We start from the raw sequence: 23,841 nt of genomic DNA on the forward strand, positions 1-23,841 counted from the left end.
TTTTAAAAGTTAAAAAGTTACATTGCTAATATTATAGAAGCTTAAAATGCTTCATTAATCTTGTTGTTGAAACATTGCTGCTGTATCTACTTAATCTGTGGGGATATATCAAAATGTTGTGGGTGAAAGAATTTGAACAATATTTATCCTAGTCAGGAACAGTTCACTTGGAGCACCCAGCCCACAGATCTCCCTGTCTCCATTTGAATCTTTTTATGTTTTCTGTGTTCTGTTTAATGGCCAGAGAGTTCTCCTTTGAAGTGGCAAGGCAATCTTCATTATCTTAGAACTCTGCTCTTGACTCATGGTTTGAATTTGATTGCTGTGTTATTGAGTTGGCATTTCCTCATGTAACCTGGGTCACTATTGCCTTCTTTGATGAATAACAGCTCACCTAACTAGCTTGACTGACTTAAGGTCTAATGTCTCAAACTTGCAAAGTGTATATCCTTGGACTCTTGTTTTCTGGCTTGTACATATGATGGCTTTAATTTTATTGTCAGAATCTCAATCAAAATTTCTGTGCTTTTCTGTTTGTTTATTTTCTCTCTATGCTAGGCCTTAAACAAGGAGCCTCATCCATGTTAGGATCATATCACTGACCTTCATCCTGACTGTAATATCTGTAGTCGTCTAAGGGTCACCTTACTGTATCAGTTAGAACAGTAAAGTGCATGTGCTCCTCAGGGTGGACATTTTACATTATACATTAGCAGATTTCCAAAAAAAAAAGTACTTTATACATAAGAGTAAAAAAAAAAAAATCATGCCTCAAACAAACAAATAAAAGTTAAGCACAGAGCTTTTATCAGCAATGTATGCATGTGACTGATAAGCAACGATATTCTGTCCAAATAATCTCCTCACAGATTTCTCTGGTGCCACTCTACTTTGTGTGTATGCTTATCAAAAAATGTTCGATGTGAGGTTTAGTTAATGTAAAGAGCAAACCCCAGCCTATAGAGCCTCAAAAGCATAGGAAAAGGTTACAGACACAGAGAAAGTTGTGACACCAAGCCAAAAGTCTACCTTTGTCACTATTAGTCTTGTGCAAGAATTGTAGCATGATGTCAGACTTTAAATCTTGAAGTCAAATTAGAGGAAGGAATTTCGTCAAAGGAAGTCCAATAAGGCCAGGACACATAGCAGGCACTGGCCTGTGTAGTAGTAATCTATTAACCACTCTTGGTAATCTGTTAAAGCTCTGAGCTCTTGCGGGTGATCGCACTTCTTGCCAACCAACCGCTAGAGTTCTCTGAATCTGAGAAATGAAAGACACAAACACTGGCTTTAATTTTAATATGCCTTAACAAAGGAATGGCTTGGCTTCTCCCAGCTCCACATGGCTAGCCCACTTCCCCTCTGATATTCCTGAATTATGACCTTTTAATATCTATTTTTTCTCTGCTACCCCAGACCCAATCTGCAGAGTGGCTCCTGGGGCTGCTTCCTTGAGTCTTATGTGCCTGGATGATTCCTCTCCTGCAGCTATTAAGTCTGATCTATCTGCTTAAGAGTCATGATGATTCTGTTTCCTTCTTCCTTTGTCTGGGAAATCTAAAAGTCCCATCTCTATCTCCCTACACAGCCATTGGCTATTAGTAACTTTAATTACCAGTCAAAAACCAATTGGGACAGGGACCCTCAGTGGCTGGACAAGTAGATTTTCTCGTGATTTTGGGAGCCTAGAATGGAATCTTCAACAGGCCTGATGAAGTGACTTTAAGTAGAAGGAGTCATCTACTCTTTGTGTTTTTGTTTTTTTGTGTAAGAAAAGAACTAGAGGGAGACAGAGGAAGACAGATCTCTATACGTTGAGGCCAGCCTGGTCTACAAAGTGAGTTCCAGGATATATAGTGCTGTTACACATTGAAATCCTGTCTCAAACTAGAAAATGTGATGTTCACACTCTTTTACATATTATGGAAACTCCCTGCCCCATTTTTATATTATTTTACATAATTTGCTAGGAATCCCCTCATTTACATATTTGTAGGCAGAGACAAAAGGCACAAAGTTTGAATCAAGAAGGATCGTGTTACAGGTATCTGAAATATGAAGGGAGTACAAACTCTTTCCTGTATATTTTAATTCTCATTTTTCTATCATCTCAATTAAATTGACACGTGTATCATAAATAAGCTATAGAAATGATAACATTCAGATAAATAATGTAATACAGTGTCCTAATCAAAATTTTAAGTTGAGTAGATATTTAAATCAGGAATCACCTATATACATCTCTGTGCCTCCAAACCTTAATAAATGTCTACATTTTATTGTGGGCATCTTAAATTATAGGCCTTCAGAAACAGTTGAAGCAATGTGTTTTTGTGTCTCTCCATGTGTTTTCTCTTGCAACCTGTTCCAATACCCATCTCTCCTTCCAGGAAACCTGCTGTTAGAATGTGTGAGCTGGACTCTACATATGGCACCAACGTAGATTATAACTGGAAACAGAGAGGCAGAATGAGGTATGTTGTCTGATTGGAGCTCCATGGAAAAAGGAAATGTCCTGCTTCTGAGTTTCCCTGAATGTAAACCTGGCTGCATAGAGGTCAACGTTGAGAGACTGTCCTTTAAAATAATAAGGCAGTCTATTTCCCCTCCCCTGAAAAGGATATCAATTAATATTTAAGGGGGTTGAGGCCAAAGCTTTCCCTCACTGGTCAATTCCCATCGTCTTTTGACTACTATATTTATCCACTGGTTTTTCTTAAAATTAATAAAAAAGGAGGAATTGTGACCTCCTCCTGCCCACTGTTCTCAAGAATATCAGCCAGCAACCTGATCCACCCACCTCCTGAAGAACAAGAAGAACCGATTTCCTGACTTCAGGGGAGGGGCTTGGCCTGCCTTTGTAGCTTGAGAGAGAAGCATTAAAGATGGAGACTTGAACCAGAAGCCATGTGTTTTTGTGTCTCTCTATGTGTTTTCTCTTGAAACCCATTCCTTACCCATCTCTCCTTCCAGGGAACCTGCAATTTGAATGTATGAGCTGGACTCTACAGGTACATAATTCTATTTTAATTTAAAACATTCAAAATAAGAGAGGAAAATTCTGCCCATATATTCAACTTTTTACATTAATTTAAAATATATGAGGAAAAGACAACAAAACCATAAAAAATAATAATGTGAAGTTAGAATCAGTGATGTGAATATTTGTTTATCAAAAATAGTAGATTTTCATAGGAAACACAATCAAGTCATGTTTTAAAACTTCTTACATCATTTAAACAATAGGCCACCGCTCAGAATGTGTACATTGAAGAGAATAGCGCAAGTGAGGCAGAAAAAAAAAGGTGAAAGGGGAAAATCAGAGAACACGCTTTCTCTTGCATATCTTCTAATAGTGATGAGAGAATGAAATTTTTCATATAGACAATGCAAAGATTTCAAAATGGAATTTAAAACAAATTCTGAATTTATAATGTGCAAAGAGTAAGATGATACTTCCTAAAAGATGTTTGTTGAGGAAGCACTTTAAAATGCTCAATATACCTACTGATTTGCCTTCAAATGAAACATCAGCATCATTCCTACTAGAACATATAAAAATAAGGAAGGACTAAAGTTAACTTGCCTAGAAAATGGACAAATTACAACTTTATACCTTCATCTTTCTACCTATTTATTATTTAGCCATCAATTTTGTCTCTCAGATATCATATTCCATCTGTGCATTCTTCTCTCTCCTCTTGTGCCAGGCCCTCTCCATAGCTTCCATCTCCCTCAAATCCATTCCTTCTCCATTTCCCTTTATATCAGACCTCTCTAATCTTGGATAGCAACCAAACATTGCATAACCAATGTAAGGAAGAATAAACCCTCAAATCCAAGTCTGATGAGGAATCTCGGTGACAGGAAAATAATCCCCAAAGCAGGCAAAAAGTGTCAAAGACAGTCTCCATTCCCACATTTAAGAGTTCCACAAGGAAACCAAACAACACAACTGTAACATATATGTAGAGTACTTAGGTCAGACCAGTGGGTATTCCTTGCTGCTTCAGTTTCTGTGAGGCCCTATGAACCCTGGTTAGCTGATTGTGTTAGCCCTGCTTTTGTGGTATCCTTGAATCTTCGGCCTTCTATAATTCTTCCACTTTCTCTTAGGAGTGATTCTGTAAAGTTTAAGATTACAAAATCTTAAACTTTAAAAACAGGACTAACAAGAAGGTTCAGCCACCAACCATGATGACCTGAGTTGATCCTTGGGGCCTTCACATCTGTCCCATGGTAGGTGGACATGGACACAATAAACACACACACACACACACACACACACACACAAAGACAAGAGAGACAGACAAACAGGCAGGCAGGCAGAAATAGAGATAAAATAAGTGTAGAAAACAGCGTAGTGCTTTATTTTTTTAAAAATTACATGTATATTTACTACATACCTCGTCTATCTTCTAAGCAGTTATTTAACAACAATAAAAGTAAACACATATTCACACAAAGTCTTGATAAAAATGTTCACAGCACTTTTATTGCAATAGAAAATACTCCAAAATAATGTATCTATTCTTCAAAAGATGCAGGAAAATATATACTCCAGTGCAGCTATATGATGGTTTACTTCTCAGTTCTCAAACTTCATGGTACATGCCTGGATGAACATTTGAGTTGGACTTCAGTGCACTTCTTTTCTGGAACAGACAGGAATTAGATCTTCCATGTGGCAGTTTAAATGCAGCACTGGTTCCTCCATCTGATACAGTATCCATAATCATACTCATCAATATCACAGAGGGTCTTACACATTCCTCGTACTTTTTCACATCTCTTTATTCTATGTTTGATGCCAATATAACTTCTGGCTGCAATCAAGAAAAAGAGAGACATTAAAGGTGGAAAGAGAAAGACCAATAGATAGGGGACAAAAGAGGATATCAGGGGTGAATGTATTCAAGGTACATTGTATACATGTATGGTAATTTCCCAATGGGACCCATTATTAGGGATAATTAACAGATGCTAAAAAAATAGAAATTTCTTCTTTGATAGTTATACCTAAACATATATGCATATGCATGAAGTTATCAATATATTAATAACTTGAGAGAAAAAAGATGTTCTGATAAGGAAATAATGGAGTCAAAGAAGAGAGGGAGGAGCAACTGTTCATTACTTTATTCACAGTTCAGCAGTCATTTGGAGAAGGGATGAATCTACAAGTGTTTTGTTTGCCCTGCACCAAAGCTGGACTTAAAGGTCAGAAGCACGTGAGCTCTTAGACAAGCCTTTCTTATTCTCCATTTACTAAACCAACTTATATACACTTATTAAAACAATATTTATACTTTTCTGTAAAGACTGCATTTCACCATTTTTAAGCAACTGTCCATTGTCTTTCATAAAAAACCAAAGGGTTTTACTGTTCATTCAGAGATCCCTTTCTTTTTAATTACTTTTTAATTTTTAAGTTATAATTCCAGCATTTCCCTATCCCTTTTCCTCCCTTCAAAACCTTCCATATACTCCTTCTTGCTCTCTTTCACATTTATGGCTTCTTTTTAATCTCATTAATTGTTGCTACATGTGTATATGTATGTAGAACAGAGATTCCTTTTAAGTGAAAATACTTTCTTTTAACTAGAAATAAATTCCCTTTATTCTACCATTCAGCAGTAAACCTTAACAAAGAAAATAATCTAATAATTAATTGTATATATCTTATAACATGCTTCTTATGTTACTTACATTCATCTACCCTAAACCTAAACCTTTATATGATAATTTCATTTGTTCTGATTTTTGACACTACACCTACGTAATCAAGTAACAGCAGAATAGTGGTCATACAAAACTTGCTGACTGAGTCAGTTACTTGGGGAACCGAGATGTTGTCCATGTGCAAATAAAAAAGTGTAGCTGTACATTTATTTACAGATAAAGATTCATATTATGTGGCTTTAATGAACCATCTGAAGAGAAGACAAATAAGTGTTCTGAGATTGTTTAATTATTATTTTGTATGTTAAGCTATATAAATACTTAATATTTAATACATAAATCTATGATAAATTTATATGAGTTCTATTAGGTAAAGATGTTATTGTTGAGAAAGTAATCTATTTAGAATAAAATATATTATAAAGTCAGATTTTCTTATTTTCCAAGCTTTATCAATGTACTTATTATTTTGAGTCCATGATTCTATCTATACAAATAACATTTTAATAATATTCATCAGAAATATATGTCAGATAATAACCATAAAGGAAAAATATAAGACAATTTTACTAAAAGTTGGAGAGTAAACATAACTATGTTTAGATATAAATTATGCCATTTCAGAGAATCTACTGATTTTATAGAAAATAAATAAAATCCAGAAAGGTATATCCCTCCACGCCATACAATGGGCATTTCTTAACTTTCCAGTATTCTCTGGTCATTGGGTGAGTCATTGGAAACAATTTAATAAAGGCAGTTTCTGGCCACTGTTATATTTCTATGAAAATTAAACTTTTCATAATTATAGTTAATAGGTTTTAAGGGACTAATGAATATGCTTAAAACCTTTCCTGGTATTTTAATAAATTAGCCAAGATTCCTGAGCCATTATAGCCTGTCAGCACTCAAATTTGCATAATTTTTAGATTCCATAAATTCATAAAAATAATGGCTTATCTTAATCATTAGTCATATAATATGACTGGTATTTTTGTTTTATTGTTGTTATTAAAAATAATGTCCAAATTCAATACAGTCATTTGATTTGGAAATAACAGACATGCATTGTAAACAAATTTTCTTATTTTTCTGTGTCTGTATGTACGTCTATGTAGGTACACATGTACAAGTGTGTATGTGTGTATAGAGGACCACAGCTAAAGTCAAGTTTTAGTCTCCCTCCATTATTGGGGCAGAGCTTCACTGAACCCAGAACATAGCTACCCATTGGTTATTTTATCTAGCTACATTATGGTAGGGAGTCACTGCTTTTGTATTCCAAGATCTGGGACTATAGGTGGGCCATCATATATCCCTGGTTTTTATTTGGTGCTGACAATCCAAACTCTGGTCTTTAAACTTGAACATCAAACACTTAAGTCAGTGAGTCATTTTTGAAGATCCCCTGTTTTGCTTTTAAACTTCAGATGGTTATTATATAGTACCATGAGTAAAAATTTTCCATCCATGTATTTTGGATAGGAATGATATTTCTTAATATTCTTAGGAATGCTCATCAGTTAGTATGCATGTAAACATTGTATGGGTCTATCCAAACATAATCCCTGAGTATAAGAGTTCCTGTGATGTGACTGGAACATCACACTAACATCAATACAGGTATTGGGCAGAAGGGAACACAGCATGCCTTTGCTAACTCATGCTGCTGTACATCTTGTAAAGTACTAGAGAAAGGGAACTGGTGAATAACTAATTTTGATGAAAAAGGGAAACCTCAAATTATCATTGCATCTCTATCAGGAAGATATAATTTGAGAAATTTCTTAAAGTCTTGACCATAAATATGGCAAAAGGATTTGGTAACCATTGTGTGTTAGAACCCTGACTGGATCTTCATCTATGTGGGTACACATGTACAGGTGTGTGCATGTGTATAGAGGACCACAGCTAAAGTCATGTGTTAGTCTCTCTCCATTATTGGGGCAGAGCTTCACTGAACTCAGAGCATACCTACCCATTGGTTATTTGATCTAGCTACATTATGGTAGTTAGATAAACCTTATAAGCAATCAAGAGTTAAAAACAAGTATGTCAGAATTAATCTTAGTTTCCCAAGTTCTTTAGTTATTGGTTCTTTACTGTATCAAGAGAAATGTTATCTTGTTTTTCAATATGTCCATCTAGATATTACCTATCCATGTATCTCTCAGTTATCTATCATCTCCCCCCCTCTCTCTCTTTCTCTCTCTCTCTCTCTCTCTCTCTCTCTCTATATATATATATATATATATATATATATATGTATGTATGTATATGTATGTATATAAGGATGTGTATGTATCAGTATATATTTCCACTAGCACATCACCTTTCTGTTAATGACTCTTCATTCAGCCTCATGATGCTCTGGGTGAACATATGCAGAACTGAAGATGTGTAGAGGTATGTTTGAGAAGCCATGTGCTCATGCAGTGTGTATGTTAACACTAAGAGAGAAGAAAGTCCATTGAAGAGTTTGACACTGGATAGGATATGCTCTCTCAAAATAAAAGAGTGGTGGAATATATCTCTACATCATCTATTTCCTGTAATAAATTAGACAAATGAATTGATCTAATCAGTTGATGTGATATTAACTCTTATTTAATGAACATTATTGTGAATTTGAAAAGTATGAAATATGTTTTCAAATTTAAGCAATTCTTGCAATGTAAAACTTACTAAGAATTCAAAATAGAGTACTTCAAATGTGATTGACCTTACTTCACTTTTGGATTCACAGTAAAATTTAACTATAAATGAAGCATTTGTCAGTGTTGAAGCCTTGCAATGGAAGTACAGAGAGAGCTTTAAAAAGAATTGTCTGTGCTATATTAATAAACACAATCGTCTAAATACATAGGAATGTAATTTTTGTATTTAATGAAACTACCCATGGTTCTTCAGTAACTCTCTACTTCTTATTTCCTGTGTCACCCAAACATAATATGCCTTATGTTTATCTTATGAACTGCAAAGTGTGGTTTATAAAAATATCTTACTTCAAGTCATTGTGTGCAATCACATTGAATGAAATTACCCATATATATTTGAGTCCATTTTTCACAAATTCAAATATTCATTTTTCTTAGTATAGAAAATTTATTGGTTTGTGGAAGGTTAAACTAATCTTGTAACTCAGATTTTTTTTCACTTTGTTTCCTATAGAACATTCTTTCTTTAAGCTTTTATTAGTAACTAGGCTGTTTTGGGTCTTGTTTGAGATAAGACCAGAAAATAAATATTGGCAAATGCAAGTGGGAAACTCTGTGTAATAATTGTAAAGTGGAAGCTAAGCCTAGGTTAGTTGTCAAGAAGTGTGGTAGAGAATAACATGAAATATATGAAGAAATAGTCCATTCTTAAGAGAGTTGAGAAAATGTAGTCTTATTAAGTAAAATAACATAAAATGATTGAATTTCCAAATGAGCTTTTTGAGTCACAAACATTATGAAGCTACTTGTGTAGCTATGGTAACAAGGAGCAACAATGGCGTTCAGGTCTAACCAACTTTCAGTTCTCGCAAAATAAAACCCATCACAGCATTCAATCTAGTTTATAATTCCAAATTCTTTGCCATCTCCACTCCTAGATATTGTCCCCATTTTGTCCCCTCAGTCACCCAACTGAACATTCTTAACAGGCATCCTAAGCCTTTTGAACCATGTGTACTTAGCTGCCAACATCTGTATCAGGACATTCTACCCCTCTCAGTTAACAGAGTCTCCATATTCTGAGAAATTTTTTTAAATGATAATCTGATTTATGTTTTATTAGATATATTCTTTATTTACATTTCAAATGATGAAAGTCCCATAAGCCATCTCCCCTGCCTCTGTTTCCCAATCAATTCCTTCCCGCTTCCCTGTCCTGGTATTCCCCTACACTGCTGCATCAAGCCTTTCCAGGACCAGGCACCTTTCCTCCCTTTGATGCCCTACAAGGCCATCCTCTGCTGCCTATGGATCTGGAGCCATGTGTAACACCATGTGTACTCTCTGGCTGATGTGTTTGAGCCTGGGAACTTTAGGAGTACTAGGTAGCTCATATCTTTGTTCTTCCTATGGTGCTGCAAATGCCTTCAGCTTTTTGGGTCCTTTCTCTAGCTTCCCCATTGGGAACCATGTAGTATTTGCTGAAAGGAACTGGATATAGCTGTCACTTGGGAAGCTGTGCTAGTGCATGACACACATAGAGGGGGATATTCCCAGCCAGCCATTGAACTGAGCACAGGAAATTCTAATATATCAACTGAAATTTAGCTGGTCTCCTTTTGCCTCAATTCAAAATATCACCAAATTCAACACAGCAAATTGTTTTCTATATTCTCCAAATACACATTTCTATGTCTGTTCTACCTTCCAAAGGTCACATATCCAGTACTGAATGAGTTTGGTCCAGTGACTCAGTTCTTTCAGGAAATAACAAAGCTTACTCTGTGAGAGCCCATACAAGAAATCTGGGAGTAGGCAAACCACTAGGGAACTGCCTGCATCCAGGACCTGGGCAGATAGGTGGTTCATCTGTTTGCCAGCCTGTTGTGGGGCCTGTGTCCTACATGGTTGATCAGCACAGGGAGTGACTCCCCACCACCATCATCGCTGCCTGCCAGAGCAGTAAGGCAGCATCAGGAACTGAGATATCCTGAGTTTAAGATCTCTAGGAGAGCAAACCGCCAGGAGTCTGGCTGTGCCCAGGACCTGGGCAGATTGGCGGTTCATCTGTTTGCCAGCTGGTCGTGGGTCCTGTGCCCTACGGGGTGATCAGCATTTGGAGGGGCTCCCCACCACCATTTTCACTCTATGACAGAGCAGTAGTGGAACACCAGGTTCACTGAGACAACCCAAGTATAACACTGCTTAGGACAAGACACAGCAGGGCTCCAACAACACACTAGAGGAAGGCTGCACATCAGCAATCTGTGCCAGGGGAAACTCAGTCATCCAGTGTCACAGAAATAGCATTACAGGCTCACAGGAGGTTGAATCACCACCCAGTGACAAGAAGACCAACTAACACCAGTGAGAACTAGATGGCTAAAGGCAAATGTAGGAATGTTACTAACAGAAACCAAGTCAGTTCTCCAATAACAACAAGTCCTGGATACCCCAACACACCAGAATAAGAAGAGTTGGATTTAAAATTACTGGTCTTGATGCTATTACAGGAACACATGAAGGACATAAATCTCTTAAAGAAATTTAGGAGAAAAATGATCAGAACTTAGAAGTCCTTACAAGGGAAACACAAAAATCATTGAAAGAAATTCAGGAGAATATGGGTAAAAAATAGAAGCCAATAAGGAGGAAATGCAAAAATCTCTTAAAGAAATACAGAACTTTGGTCAACAGGCAGAAGTCATGAAAGAGGAAACAAAAAAAATCTCTTAAAGAATTACAGGAAAACACAAACAAGCAAGTGAAGGAACTGAGCAAAACCATCCAGGATCTAAAAACAGAAGTAGAGACAACTAAGGAATCACAATGGGAGACAACTTTGGAGATAGAAAACCTTGGGAAGAAATCAGGGGCCAAAGATGCAAATATCAACAACAGAATGCAAGAGATAGAAGAAAGAATCTTTGATGCCTAAGATACCATAGAAACCATGGACGCAACAGTCAAAGAAAGGGCAAAATGCAAAATACTTGCAAGCCAAATCATCCAGGAAATCAAGGACACAATAAGAAGACCAAATTTAAGGATTATAGGCATAGATGAAAGTGAAGATTTACAACTTTCAATCCTAAACATCTATGCTCCAAATGCAAGGGCACCTTCATCCGTAAAAGAAACTTTACTAAAGCTCAAAGCACACACTGAACCTAACACAATAATTGTGGGTGACTTCAACACCCCACTCTCCTCAATGGACCGATCAGGACAACAGAAACTAAACAGCAACACAGTGAAACTAATTGAAGCTTTGGAACAATTGGATTTAACATACTTATATATACATTTAGAGAGAGAGAGAGAGAGAGAGAGAGAGAGAGAACATTTCATCCCCAAGCAAAAGAATATACCGTTTTCTCAGCACCTCATGGTACATTCTCCAAAATCGATCATATAATTGGTCATAAGACAGACCTTAATAAATATAAGAAGATAGAAGTAATCCCATGCCTCCTATCAGATCACTATGGAGCAAAAGTGGTCTTCAATAGCAACAAAACCAAAAGAATGCCCACATACACATGGAAATTGAACAATATTCTACTCAATGAAAACTTGATCAAGGAAGAAATAAAGAAAGCAATCAAAGACTTTTTAGAATTTAACGAAAATGAAGGCACAACTTACCCAAATCTATGCGACACAATGAAAGCAGTGCTAAGAGGAAAACTCATAGCCCTGAGTTCCTCCAAAAAGTAAATGGAGAGAGCATACACTACAAACTTAATGGCACAAATGAAAGCCTTGCCACAAAAAGAAGCTAATTCACCCAGGAGGTGAAGAAGATATGAAATCATCAAACTCAAGGGTGAAATCAATCAAGTAGAAACAAAGAGAACCATACAAAGAATCAACAAAACAAGGAGCTGGTTTTTTGAAAAAAATCAACAAGACAGATAAACCCTTAGCCAGGCTAACCCAAGGGCACAGAGACAGTATCCAAATTAACAAAATTAGAAATGAAAAGGGAGATATAACAACAGAAACTGAGAAAATTCAAAAAATTATCAGATCCTACTATAAAAGCCAGTTTTCAACACAACTGGAGAATCTGGAGGAAATGGACAATTTCTTAGACAGATACCAAATACCAAAATTATATCAAGATCAAATAGATCATCTAAACAGTCCCATAACCCCTAAATAAATAAAAGGGGTCGTAGAAAGTCTCCCAACCAAAAAAAATAGCTCAGAACGAGATGGCTTCAGTGCAGAATTCTATCAGACCTTCAAAGAAGACCTAACACTAATACTCTTCAAACTATTCCACAAAATAGAAACAGAAGGAACACTATGCAACTCGTTCTATGAAGCCACAATTACGCTGATACCAAAACCACACAAAGATCTAAAAAAGAAAGAGAACTTCGGGCCAATTTCCCTTATGAATATCGATGCAAAAATACTCAATAAAATTCTTGCCAAACAAACCCAAGAACACATCAAAATGATCATCCACCATGATCAAGTAGGCTTCATCCCAGGGATGCAGGTATGTTTCAATATAAGGAAATCCATCGATGCAATCTACTGCAAAAGCATACTCAAATGAAAAAAAAAAAAACACATGATCGTTTCATTATATGCTGAAAAAGCATTTGACAAAATTCAGCATCCTTTCATGCTAAAAGTCTTGGAAAGAACAGGAATTCAAGGTCCATACCTAAACCCAGTAAAAGCAATATACACCAAACCAGTAGCCAACATCAAACTAAATGGAGAGAAACTTGAAGCAATGCCACTAAAATCAGGGCCTAGACAAGACTGTCCCCTCTCACCATATCTTTTCAATATAGTTCCTGAAGTCCTAGCTACAGCAATTAGACAACATAAGGAAGTCAAAGGGATACATATTGAAAAGAATGAAGTCAAACTACCACTATTTGCAGATGATATGATAGTATACTTAAGTGACCCAAAAACTCTACCAGAGAATTCCCTCAGCTGATAAACAACTTCACCAAAGTGGCTGGTTACAAGATCTCTCAAGCAAATCAGTAGTCTTTCTATACTCAAAGGATAAGCAGGCTGAGAAAGAAATTAGGTAAATGACACCCTTCTCAATAGCCATAAACAGCATAAAGTATCTTGGGGTTACTCTAACCAAACGAGTTAAAGACCCATACAACAAGAACTTCAGATCTCTGAAGAAGGAAAACAAAGAAGACCTCAGAAAATGGAAAAATCTTCCATGCTTGTGGATTGGCAGGGTTAATGTAGTTAAAATGGCCATCTTGCCAAAAGCAATATACAGATTCAATGCAATCCCAACAAAATCCTAACTCAATTCTTCATAGAGTTAGAAAGAGCAACTCTCAAATTCATCTGGAATAACAAAAAATCCAGGATAGCTAAAACTATTCTCAACAGTAAAAGAACTTCTAGGGGAATCAGTATCCCAGACCTCAAACATTACTACAGAGCAATAGTGATAAAAACTGCATGGTACTGGTACAATGACAGGCAAGTGGAACAGTGGAATAGGATTGAAGACCCAGAAATGAAGCCACACACCTATGGTCATTTGATCTTTGACAATGGAGCTGAAAACATCCAGTGGAAAAAAGATAGCCTTTTCAACAAGTGGTGCAGGTTCAATTGGAGGCCAGCATGCAGAATAATGTGAATTGATCCATTCTTATCTCCTTGTACTAATCTCAACTCCAAGTGGATCAAGGACCTCCACATAAAACCCAACACACTGAAACTAATAGAAAAGAAAGGGGAAGACCCTTGAAGACATGGGTTCAAGGATAAAGTTCCTGAACAGAACACCAATAGCTTATGCTCTAAGATCAAGAATTGACAAATGGAATCTCATAAAATTACAAAGATTCTCTAAGGCAAAGGACACTGTCAAAAGGACAAAGCAGCAACCAACAGATTGGAAAAGGATCTTTACCAACCCTAAATCCGATAGAGGGCTAATATCTAATATATACAAAGAACTCAAGAAGTTAGACACCAGAGAATCAAATAACCCTATTAAAAATAGGGTACAGAGCTAAACAAAGAATTTTCACCTGAAGAAATTCGGATGGCTGAGAAGCACCTTAAGAAATGTTCAACATCACTAATCATTAGGGAAATGCAAATCAAAACAACCTGAGATTTCACCTCACACCAGTCAGAATGACTAAGTTTTAAAATCTCAGGAGACAGCAGGTGTTGGCAAGGATGTGGAGAAAGTGGAACACTCCTCCACTGCTGGTGGGATTGCAAGACAGTACAACCACTTTGGAAATCAGTTTGGTGGTTCCTCAGAAGAATGGACATGACACTTCCAGAGGACCGTGCTATACCTCTCCTGAGCATATACCCAGAGGATTCCATGGCATGCAATAAGGCCACATGCTCCACTATGTTCATAGCAGCCTTATTTATAATAGCCAGAAGCTGGAAAGTACCCAGATGCCCCTCAGTGGAGGAATCGATACAGAATATATGGTATATTTACCCAATGGAGTACCACTCAGCAATTAAAAACAATGAATTCATGAAATTCTCAGGCAAATGGTTGGAATTGGAAACTATCATCCTCAGTGAGGTAACCAAATGACAAAAGAATACACATGGAATGCAATCACTGATAAGTGGATATTAATAAGCCTGGAAGCTCTGGATTCTCAAGACATAGTTAGCATATCAAATGAAACCCAAGAAGAAGCAAAGAGAGGGCTCTGGTTCTGAAAAGAGCTGATCCAGCATTGTAGGGGAATACCAGGATAGGGAAATGGGAGGGAGGCTATTGGGAAATGGGCGGAGGGAAGAGGGCTTATGGGACCGATGGGGAGGGGGGAACCAGGAAAGGGGAAAGCATTCGGAATGTAAACAAAGAATATAGAAAGTTAAAAAAAAAAAGAAATCTGAGAGTAATCTTTGTCCTGCTTTTTGTCAATCTCTAATGAACTTCAGCTACCTCTATCATACCATGAATGCACTCAACTTTATATTTTCACTTCTGTGTGTCTGTCTGTCTGTATGTGTGTGTGTGTGAGAGAGAGAGAGAGAGAGAGAGAGAAAGAGAGAGAGAGAGAGAGGGGGAGAGGGAGAGGGAGAGGGAGAGGGAGAGGGAGAGGGAGAGGGAGAGGGAGAGGGAGAGGAAGAGGGAACCAGGAAGAGAGGAAGAGGGAACCAGGAAGAGAGGAAGAGGGAACCAGGAAGAGAGGAAGAGAGGAAGGGAGAAAGAGAGAGAGAGGGTTTGTGTTTGTGTGAGTGTGTGTTACATGCACATGAGTATGTAGGTGTGTACACATGGGTGTATGCATTCAGAGCTAAAGAATATCAGAATTCGTCCTCTGTAGTCTCCTTTTTCCCCAAGGAAAAGTCTTTGACTGAATCTGAAGCTTATCTTTCATATAAACTGGTGGGCCAGAAATCTCCCACACTCTGTCTGACTCTGCCTCACAATGCTAGGGTTATAAGCACAGACAACCTTCCTCAGTTTTTAATTCTGATACAAATAGAAAATACCAAAAAAAAAAAAAGTTCTATAAATCTTCAGGTTTGTAGCCTGTTTGTTTGTCTCAAACAATACCTAGGACAGTGTTTTGAGTGTACCCTTGAGGGAGGACAGCTCAGAGCTGAGAGGGATATAACAGGGTAGATGGAGAATCAGACATGTTAGGGCAGCCTGCATTAAATGTAGAGATAGCTACGTTGTTGACTGAAAAACTATTACCATCTTCAACTTCTTGGTAGACCTTACCCAGCTAATTTCTGGGATCCACATATTTATGGCATATTATACCTTTCTGTTTTCATAGAGGACTTGTAGTAATGACTCGATAATGGGTTAATTAAAATCCTAAATGTTCATCTCATAATAATAATTTTCTAATATCTTTTTTGATGTGATTAATATATTTGCAGAAAATTTTGTCATCTTTTTCTGAATTTCTCAATAAACTCCCAGCTATTATATATGTATATAATAAAGATTTGAAAAATTATTCTCATAAGACACAATGACATTAGTGACCAGGTGACAATGTTAGTGGTTATTTTGTTTTCATTTAAAATTTCAATTTCTGTGAGAATGGATGCTTTGTATTTGCATGTGTTTAGGTCTGTGAAGAAGATATTTATCAAGGCAGATACGCATTTTGATTTTCCTTTTTAAAGGAATAAGTGTTGTTGGCATCTACTGGGTAAAAGCCTGAGCTGCTTAAATGTGTCCTGCCTGTTAACATGCACTGTAGAGTGTAGCTCTTCTAAAGAGAGTTGTCCAAATGGCATGGCCAAGGGAAACAAGGCAGAGAAAGACTGCTGTAAACGAGTCCTGTATAACACTTTTGAGTCTGTATAACACACGAGACAATCAGACTTCTTGAACTTATTAAAGTCTAAACATGAAAAATACACTAAAAGCTCCAGTTTATACTTTGAAAATTACCAATTCATAATGGATCTCATGTATTCATTGAGTTAAAATACTGAACATTGTATGTGTATATTTGTAGTGATAACATATTGCTACCATGTGTATCACACTGTTGAAAACAATGTTTACTACAAATTTCCTTACACCTTTTATCTGCATTTGAATCCAGGAGTGAACTCACAGAAAGGCCACAATAAAATAAGTTATTTCTTTTCTCTCTTTCTGATTCATAGTCTTGTAAACATGAATGTCTTTAAAATTTCCCTTCTCCTTAATTAATTTCCTGAACCTGTTCTACTTTATTGGGTGAGTGATTCTTTCACGAGAATTTTGGTATTGATAGAAAGTGCTAAATTGTACTGCTATGCAAGTATTAAAAATTAGGAATTATGGATGGTTATTATATGGTTTTATTGTGTAGGCTTACAGGGAAGAATACTGTACTCAAAGGCAGAAAATAATCTGAGGCTAAACAGAAGCTAAACAGCACTCCCACAATACATGAAGATGTGTGTTGCTTCCTTATGCATAACTTCTCATGTAATATCAAAAGCAGAACTAAATTGCTGGGCATAGTTTATATTTTGATACAAAATAACTATGTCTATACTCTTCCTTCTAAATTTTCTTCATCCTTTTGGATTCTTATTTTCCTCCACTAATAAACACGAGTAGACACTAATGGTGATGTGAATTTTCTCCACTATTTTTTATTCTCATACCTTGATTATTCTCTCTTAAGACCTTAGTCTCTTGTGAAAGTGATCCATGTTCTCAATATCAAATCTCAGTCAAGTCGTTGATACATTTTCATAGAGGTAATAAATTGACAGTGTATATCTACAGGAAGCCTATATCTCAAGGGACATTCCCTTTCTTTGACTTAGGTGTTCCTATCAGATTAATATGTCAATTATTATGAGACACAAAATCCTGAGTACTGTTACAGGAACTTTCATAATATTGTCTTAATTTTTGAATGTACCCATTAATGAATGAGCTAGGGCCACTTCTGAAAGATTCAGGATTCAATTGTATTTTATCATTTTTGCTTTATGGAGACACAAATATCTTGAAAATCCTGCTGGAAAGACTCAATAAGACTTGTTCTTCTTTTTTGGGTAGTGTGTCTTTTTCATCTTCCATCTTTAATTCTAGATGCAGCACTGAGTCCCAGGTCTTATGCAGAAAGACATCCTAATTTCATTTTCAGAGCACAGAGGTTTGCAGTGACCTCTACGCATTTTGCATTCTCTCCTCAAATCCAAGCTACCATACTCAGGATAATGTTTTTTAGCTGCAAGAAGGAAAGGATGACTAGAATTAGGAATCAACATATGGTATAGCCATAAGGCAAACATTCTAGAGACAAAAGATTATAGGATGACCATTTTCAAGTGCTGGGGACAGTTTACATAAATTTACTGTCACCTAAGATAAAGGTTATCTCAGAAAGTGTACAGGGAGTAAATAGTTGTTCAGAAGTGACTGGATGGCGATGGCTCAAGGACAGTTCCTGAAGACAATGGAAAGACAGGATTTACATTGTCTGGCCTTCTTTCTGTCACTGTTCATAGAATTAGGATGTCCATTTCTGCTCTCATAAATAATCAAACTGAATCCTGGGCTTTCATTATTACTAACACTTTCATTGCAATTTAACTTTTTCTTTCAAAAATATTTAGAATTAGGCAATGCTAAACAAATTATTCAAATTACTCACAACTTTCCTGGACATTTTGTGATTTTTTTTGCCCCAAATTTATTAGTTAAATTATATCTATATGTAATAGAGGCATTGATCAAAGGGAAAAGAAGAGAGGGAAAAAAGAAAAAGGAGAAAAGAGGGAAGAGGGAAAGCAGGATTTAGAATTTGCATTCATTTTTGGCTTTTACATGGTTTTAAAGTTACCATACCACGTCTGAAATAATAATTGTTTTAAAAGGCATTCTTCAAAATTTTGTTTGTTAATATTGATGTGAATAAATTTGAATAGGGGCCAAATCCACCCTGCTACCATTCTCTTATGGTGTATGATTCCATTGAGACACACTTATTTCCACACTGTATATACATGTTTGTATTTCAATGAGAGTCAAACTTATAAACTGTATAAAAGCTGAAATGCATGCTTATTTCATTGGAAAAAAAGTTTACTAACTGCTTTTTGGTTCATTTTGAATCAAAAATAAAAGCTCAATTGAATAATTTGTAGTTGAAGCCATGAGGAGTTTCTACCAATATTGATATTCTGCTATGGTGAACACTGTCATGTTCTTGTCCAGAATTATAAAACTGGAATTATACTATAATATATCCTAATATGATAAAGAACTTCTTTAAATTATATGTGAATCTATAGCAATATATACTATAATTCTGAACAGAATAATTCCAAAAATAATTCTATCATCAACAACTTCCTTTACATTTATTTATTTATTTATTTATTTATTTATTTATTTATTTATTTACCTACTTATTCATTTATTCATTCATTCATTTAGGTTACCATAAACATTTTTGAAGGATTAGGCAAAAAAGGCAATGTGTTCTCTTAATACAAAAGATGTTGTCCTATATTTATAGCTCATGAAGGAGTTTTTAAAAAATGCCCATTGATAAATAAAACAATTTCCAGTTTGTCAGAAAATGAAAAAAAAAATGGAGCAACAAAAAAGTATTCCATATCTATCGTATAGAAAATGCAGAAGAAAGATGTTATGCAAATGGGAACTCCCTCTATAGAAATTTTAAGGACATTATTCAGTGCTAATACATGACATGCGGTTATCCAGAAAGGAAGGCAGTTGGAACCTTATTGGATCTCATGGGCAGATCTTATATGATATACTGGAAGGAATGGAAAGGTAATCAAAATATGTTCTATGCAATGTTATATTAAACTTAGAAAATTAAAGAAAATAATCTACAAAATTTTAAGAGTGAAACTCAAGACATTCTACATATTTAAATATTTACTTATTTTTATGTTTGTGTTTGTCCCTGGAATACTTTATGTTCACCGTATACATAAAGGTTCATATAAAGACTAGAGAGATCATTAGATACCCTAAAGTTGACATTATAGGTGGAGTGCAAATACCTACTGTAATTGCTGGAAACTGTGGACCTATATACAAGGCTCTATGTTAGAACTGTAAGCACTCTTAAGCACTCAGCGTTCTACCCAGCTCTGGTGATGTCTTTTCTTACTTACTTTAGTTCTATTTCCATGGACTGGTTGAAAAAGAAAGTCATTAAAATTATATTATAACTGAATTTGAAAAGAAAATACCATCCAGACATAATGATAGTAACTGTTTGTCACATAGTTTTGTCTATAATAATAAGTTTTCTGTAGGTTTAGTTAATATATGATTTTTAAAAATTATACCTTTCTTTTTATAAGTAAAAGAAATAATTCATAAAGGGATGGACAAACAATATAATTTATGCCATTCTATGATCTAAATGATTTATAATTTCCAAGCCTGTATTGAATGTTAATTTTTCCCTTTGTTGAAGGAATAGGTAAATAACTAGTTATTAGCAATAGCACCTGAGTAGGTATACTGTAAAGAAGATAAAGACTTTAAATATGTTTATAAAATAAATTACTACAGAAAATAGAGAAAAACAACCTAATATGTTCTGGAGGCCATAGGAAGCCTAGGATTCATAATGGGAAAAACATCTACAATGAATGATTGAATTGAGTGATTAATTAATTAATACAAATAGATAATTGAAAATGAGTATTCTTGTTTTGCATTTGTGAGGTTAATTTATGCATATCACTTCATAGCACGACCAGCATTTTACTTCATTTCTGATGGGAAGGGATAGTTCACGGGGTACAACTTTCACCTAAATGTACTAGGTGATCATGACAAGAAATACTTAAAGTTCTAGCTAGAAAATTGCTGTATTAATGATTTCAGGAATTATGTACTTGTGTAGAACTTTGGATCAGGATGGAGAAATTATATTGAGAAGAAGTAAAGGACAATGCAACTTACTGTCAAAACAAACAAACAAAATAAACAAATAAAAGAAAATCAAGGGCCATAATTGGCTTATAATTTTGAGAAAAGAATGCTAAAAATGACTTCATTAATAGTCTATTATTGAGGAGAACAGTGAAACTGAAGTAAATACTGTAATACTGAGTTATTTAAACCTTGCCATTGATAATGCCCAACAATAATTTTTCCCAATAAGGCATAGGCTTATTATACTTACTTTCATTTTAAACTTTGTAAATATTTTAGATATTAACATATTGGAGCATTAACCCAGTGGGAGCCAGTCCTACTATGTGTTATAATCTTCATATGCATAATAATAGCCACAAGCATAAGCATCAGTAAGTGAGAACTATTAATACAATTTTATTGACTAAACTATATTTTATTCTTGTCTTACAAGGTTTCCTCCGAGTAACTGTTTTCTGTTATAGGGACAATTCAAGAATAGCATAGTAAATCCAGTATAATAATATTCTCATTCTTCAGTTGATTTTAATCATTTTAACAAACAGCAACTGAGGCCTCCCCAACTCCATTATTACAAGTACTCCTGTCCAATATTTCCATATTACCTGTTAATATTGTGGCACAAAAGAGGAGAATAAAGAAAAAGAGATGAAACTTCATGGTACTGTTTCTTGGATGAGGAGTGGCAATGAAGCTTCTTTTGAAAGTCTGCTGGGTCTGTGGTCAGGAAAAAAATAGTCACTTCTATTTAAAGCTTCTTTAACTACTGAAGCTTGCAAAACCATTCATCTGTGTGGGTGATTCCTTCTATTTTCAAAGAACATGGCCATAAAACTATTCCTAGTAAATTTTCTTAAGAAAGCAAAGCCTCATTAAAATAATTTTAATGGAATTTCATGGTAATCAACCTTTTCCAAGACAATTGGAATAACAAATAGTTGTTTAAATGACTATTAAGATAAAAATGTTAAAAATTAAGCCACATGACTGTATTTATATGATATGTGTTGAGCTAACTATTCAAATGAAGTTGTTATTGTTGTCTTTCAGTGTTTTCTTTCAGGAAGTTATAGCTGAGTTATCAATTGAATTATCATGTTTCACAGGGTAAAATAACTAGAGGCTCAGAGACCAAGTGAGTTGTTTTTTTCTAAAATACAATCATTTACATGTAACATAACCAGGAATTCCCTATTTACTAATAATTGTACCAAAGACAGTTTAAGGATAATTAGTTAATTTTTAACACACATTTCAAACTTTAAAATCAAATATTTTACATCACCCTTTTTATGGCTCTGAAAGTGATGTCAGATTCAATGTGCATGCTTATTTTTACATAAAGTAAAAGAAGTTGCTGGGAGTCAACCCAGCTTACAGAAGCTGATACTGTTGTCAAAAGAAAGTTATCAAGTGTCCTACCACAGGGTCAGGTTAAAAAAAAAACAAAAGAACAGTAGCAGCAACAACAACAACAACAAAAACAGAAAACAAACAAGCAAAAATCTCTGGGACTGTGGTTCTTAACTTTTACCGACACAATAATTTCCAAGATGGCTTGTTCAATCAAGATTAGATTTCTGATTTAGAAGGTTTTAAATGGAGGTTTATGGACCAAGGCAGACAAGGCCAGGAGCACAGGGTACACAGTAGTGGCAGAGCAGCCTGGATAGGGCCATTCTAGGTTCTGTCTGCACCCAGGAGCTGGGCTGAGCCACAGCCTTCTGTGCCAGGCAAGAGTTGGTCTACCAGGGGTGCTGAAACAGGCTTCAGTCTGACAGCAGGAACAAGCTCCAGCCAGAGACAGCAGAACCACCTAAATCTAGAATTAACCAGATGGTGAAAGGCAAATATAAGAACAGTTACTAACAGAAACCAAGACGACTAGGCCTCATCTGACTCTAGTACCCTCACAACAACAAGTCCTGCATACCCCAACATATCAGAAAAGCAAGATCTGGACTTAAAATTACAGTACATGATGATGGTAGAGAACTTCAAGGACATAAATAATTATCAAAGAGAAATACAGGAGAACACAGGTAAACAGGTAGAAGAACTTAAAGAGGAAACACAAGAGTCCCTTAAAGAACTACAGGAAAACACAACCAAACAGCTGAAGGAATTGAACAAAACCATCCAGGATCTAAAAATGGAAGTAGAAACATTAAGAAATCACAAAGTGTAAAATCTCTGGAGATAGAAAACCTAAGAAAGGAATCAGGAGTCAGGCAAGCATCAATAGCAGAATACAAGAGATAGAAAAGAGAACCTCAGGTGCAGAAGATACCATAGAAAACATTGACACAGCAATCAAAGAAAATTCAAAATGCAAAAAGCTCCTGATGCAAAACATCCAGGAACTCCAGGACACAATGAGAAGACCAAACCTAAGGATAAAATATAGAAGAGAGCAAAGATTTCCAGCTTAACGGGCCATTAAATGTCTTAAACAAAATTATAGAAGAAAATGTCCCTGACATAAATAAAAAGATACCCATAAATATACAAGAAGCCTACAGAAATTCAAATAGACTGGACCAGAAAAGAAATTACTTCTGTCACATGATAATTAAAACACCAAATGCACTAAACAAAGAAAGAATATTAAAAGCAGTAAGTGAAAATGTCAAATAACATATAAAGGAGGACCTATCAGAATTACACCAGACTTTTCCACAGAGACTATGAAAGTCAGAAGATCCTGGGCAGATCTCATGCATTTCTGTACCCTAAGGGAACAGAAATGCTAACCAAGGCTACTATACCCAGCAGAACTCTCAATTACCATAGATGGAAAACCAAGGTATTCAAGGACAAAAACAAATTTACACAATATCTTTCTACAAATCCTACCCTTAAAAGGATAATGACTGGAAAATACCAACAAAAGGAGGGAAACTATGCCCTAAATAAAGCAAGAAAATAATCTTTTAACAAAACAAAAAGAAGAGAGCCACATAAACATAACTCCACCTCTAATAACAAAAATAACAGGAAGCAACAATCACTTTTCCTTAATATCTCTTAATATCAAAGGACTTAATTCTCTAAAACAAACAAAAAAAAAGACATAGACTAACAGACTGGATAACATAA

The 23,841-nt window shown here is 35.6% G+C and overlaps 2 protein-coding genes across 2 annotated transcripts; both read right to left on the reverse strand.

Moving 5' to 3' along the window:
• Positions 1 to 4,692: 4,692 nt before the first annotated feature.
• On the reverse strand, positions 4,693 to 4,851 carry LOC127691962 (beta-defensin 110-like). Its single transcript, XM_052191860.1, has one exon. The coding sequence runs from the start codon at positions 4,849 to 4,851 to the stop codon at positions 4,693 to 4,695; it is 159 nt and encodes a 52-aa protein (XP_052047820.1).
• Positions 4,852 to 17,897: 13,046 nt separating this feature from the next.
• LOC127692054 (beta-defensin 41-like) lies at positions 17,898 to 21,402 on the reverse strand. The gene is made up of 2 exons (XM_052191956.1): positions 21,348 to 21,402; positions 17,898 to 18,040 (listed from the first exon to the last, which is right to left on the reverse strand). The coding sequence occupies exons 1-2, from the start codon at positions 21,400 to 21,402 to the stop codon at positions 17,898 to 17,900; spliced, it is 198 nt and encodes a 65-aa protein (XP_052047916.1).
• Between the last annotated feature and the right edge of the window lie 2,439 nt (positions 21,403 to 23,841).

This window comes from Apodemus sylvaticus, chromosome 9 (genome assembly GCF_947179515.1).
Source record: "Apodemus sylvaticus chromosome 9, mApoSyl1.1, whole genome shotgun sequence".
Lineage (NCBI taxonomy): Eukaryota > Metazoa > Chordata > Mammalia > Rodentia > Muridae > Apodemus > Apodemus sylvaticus.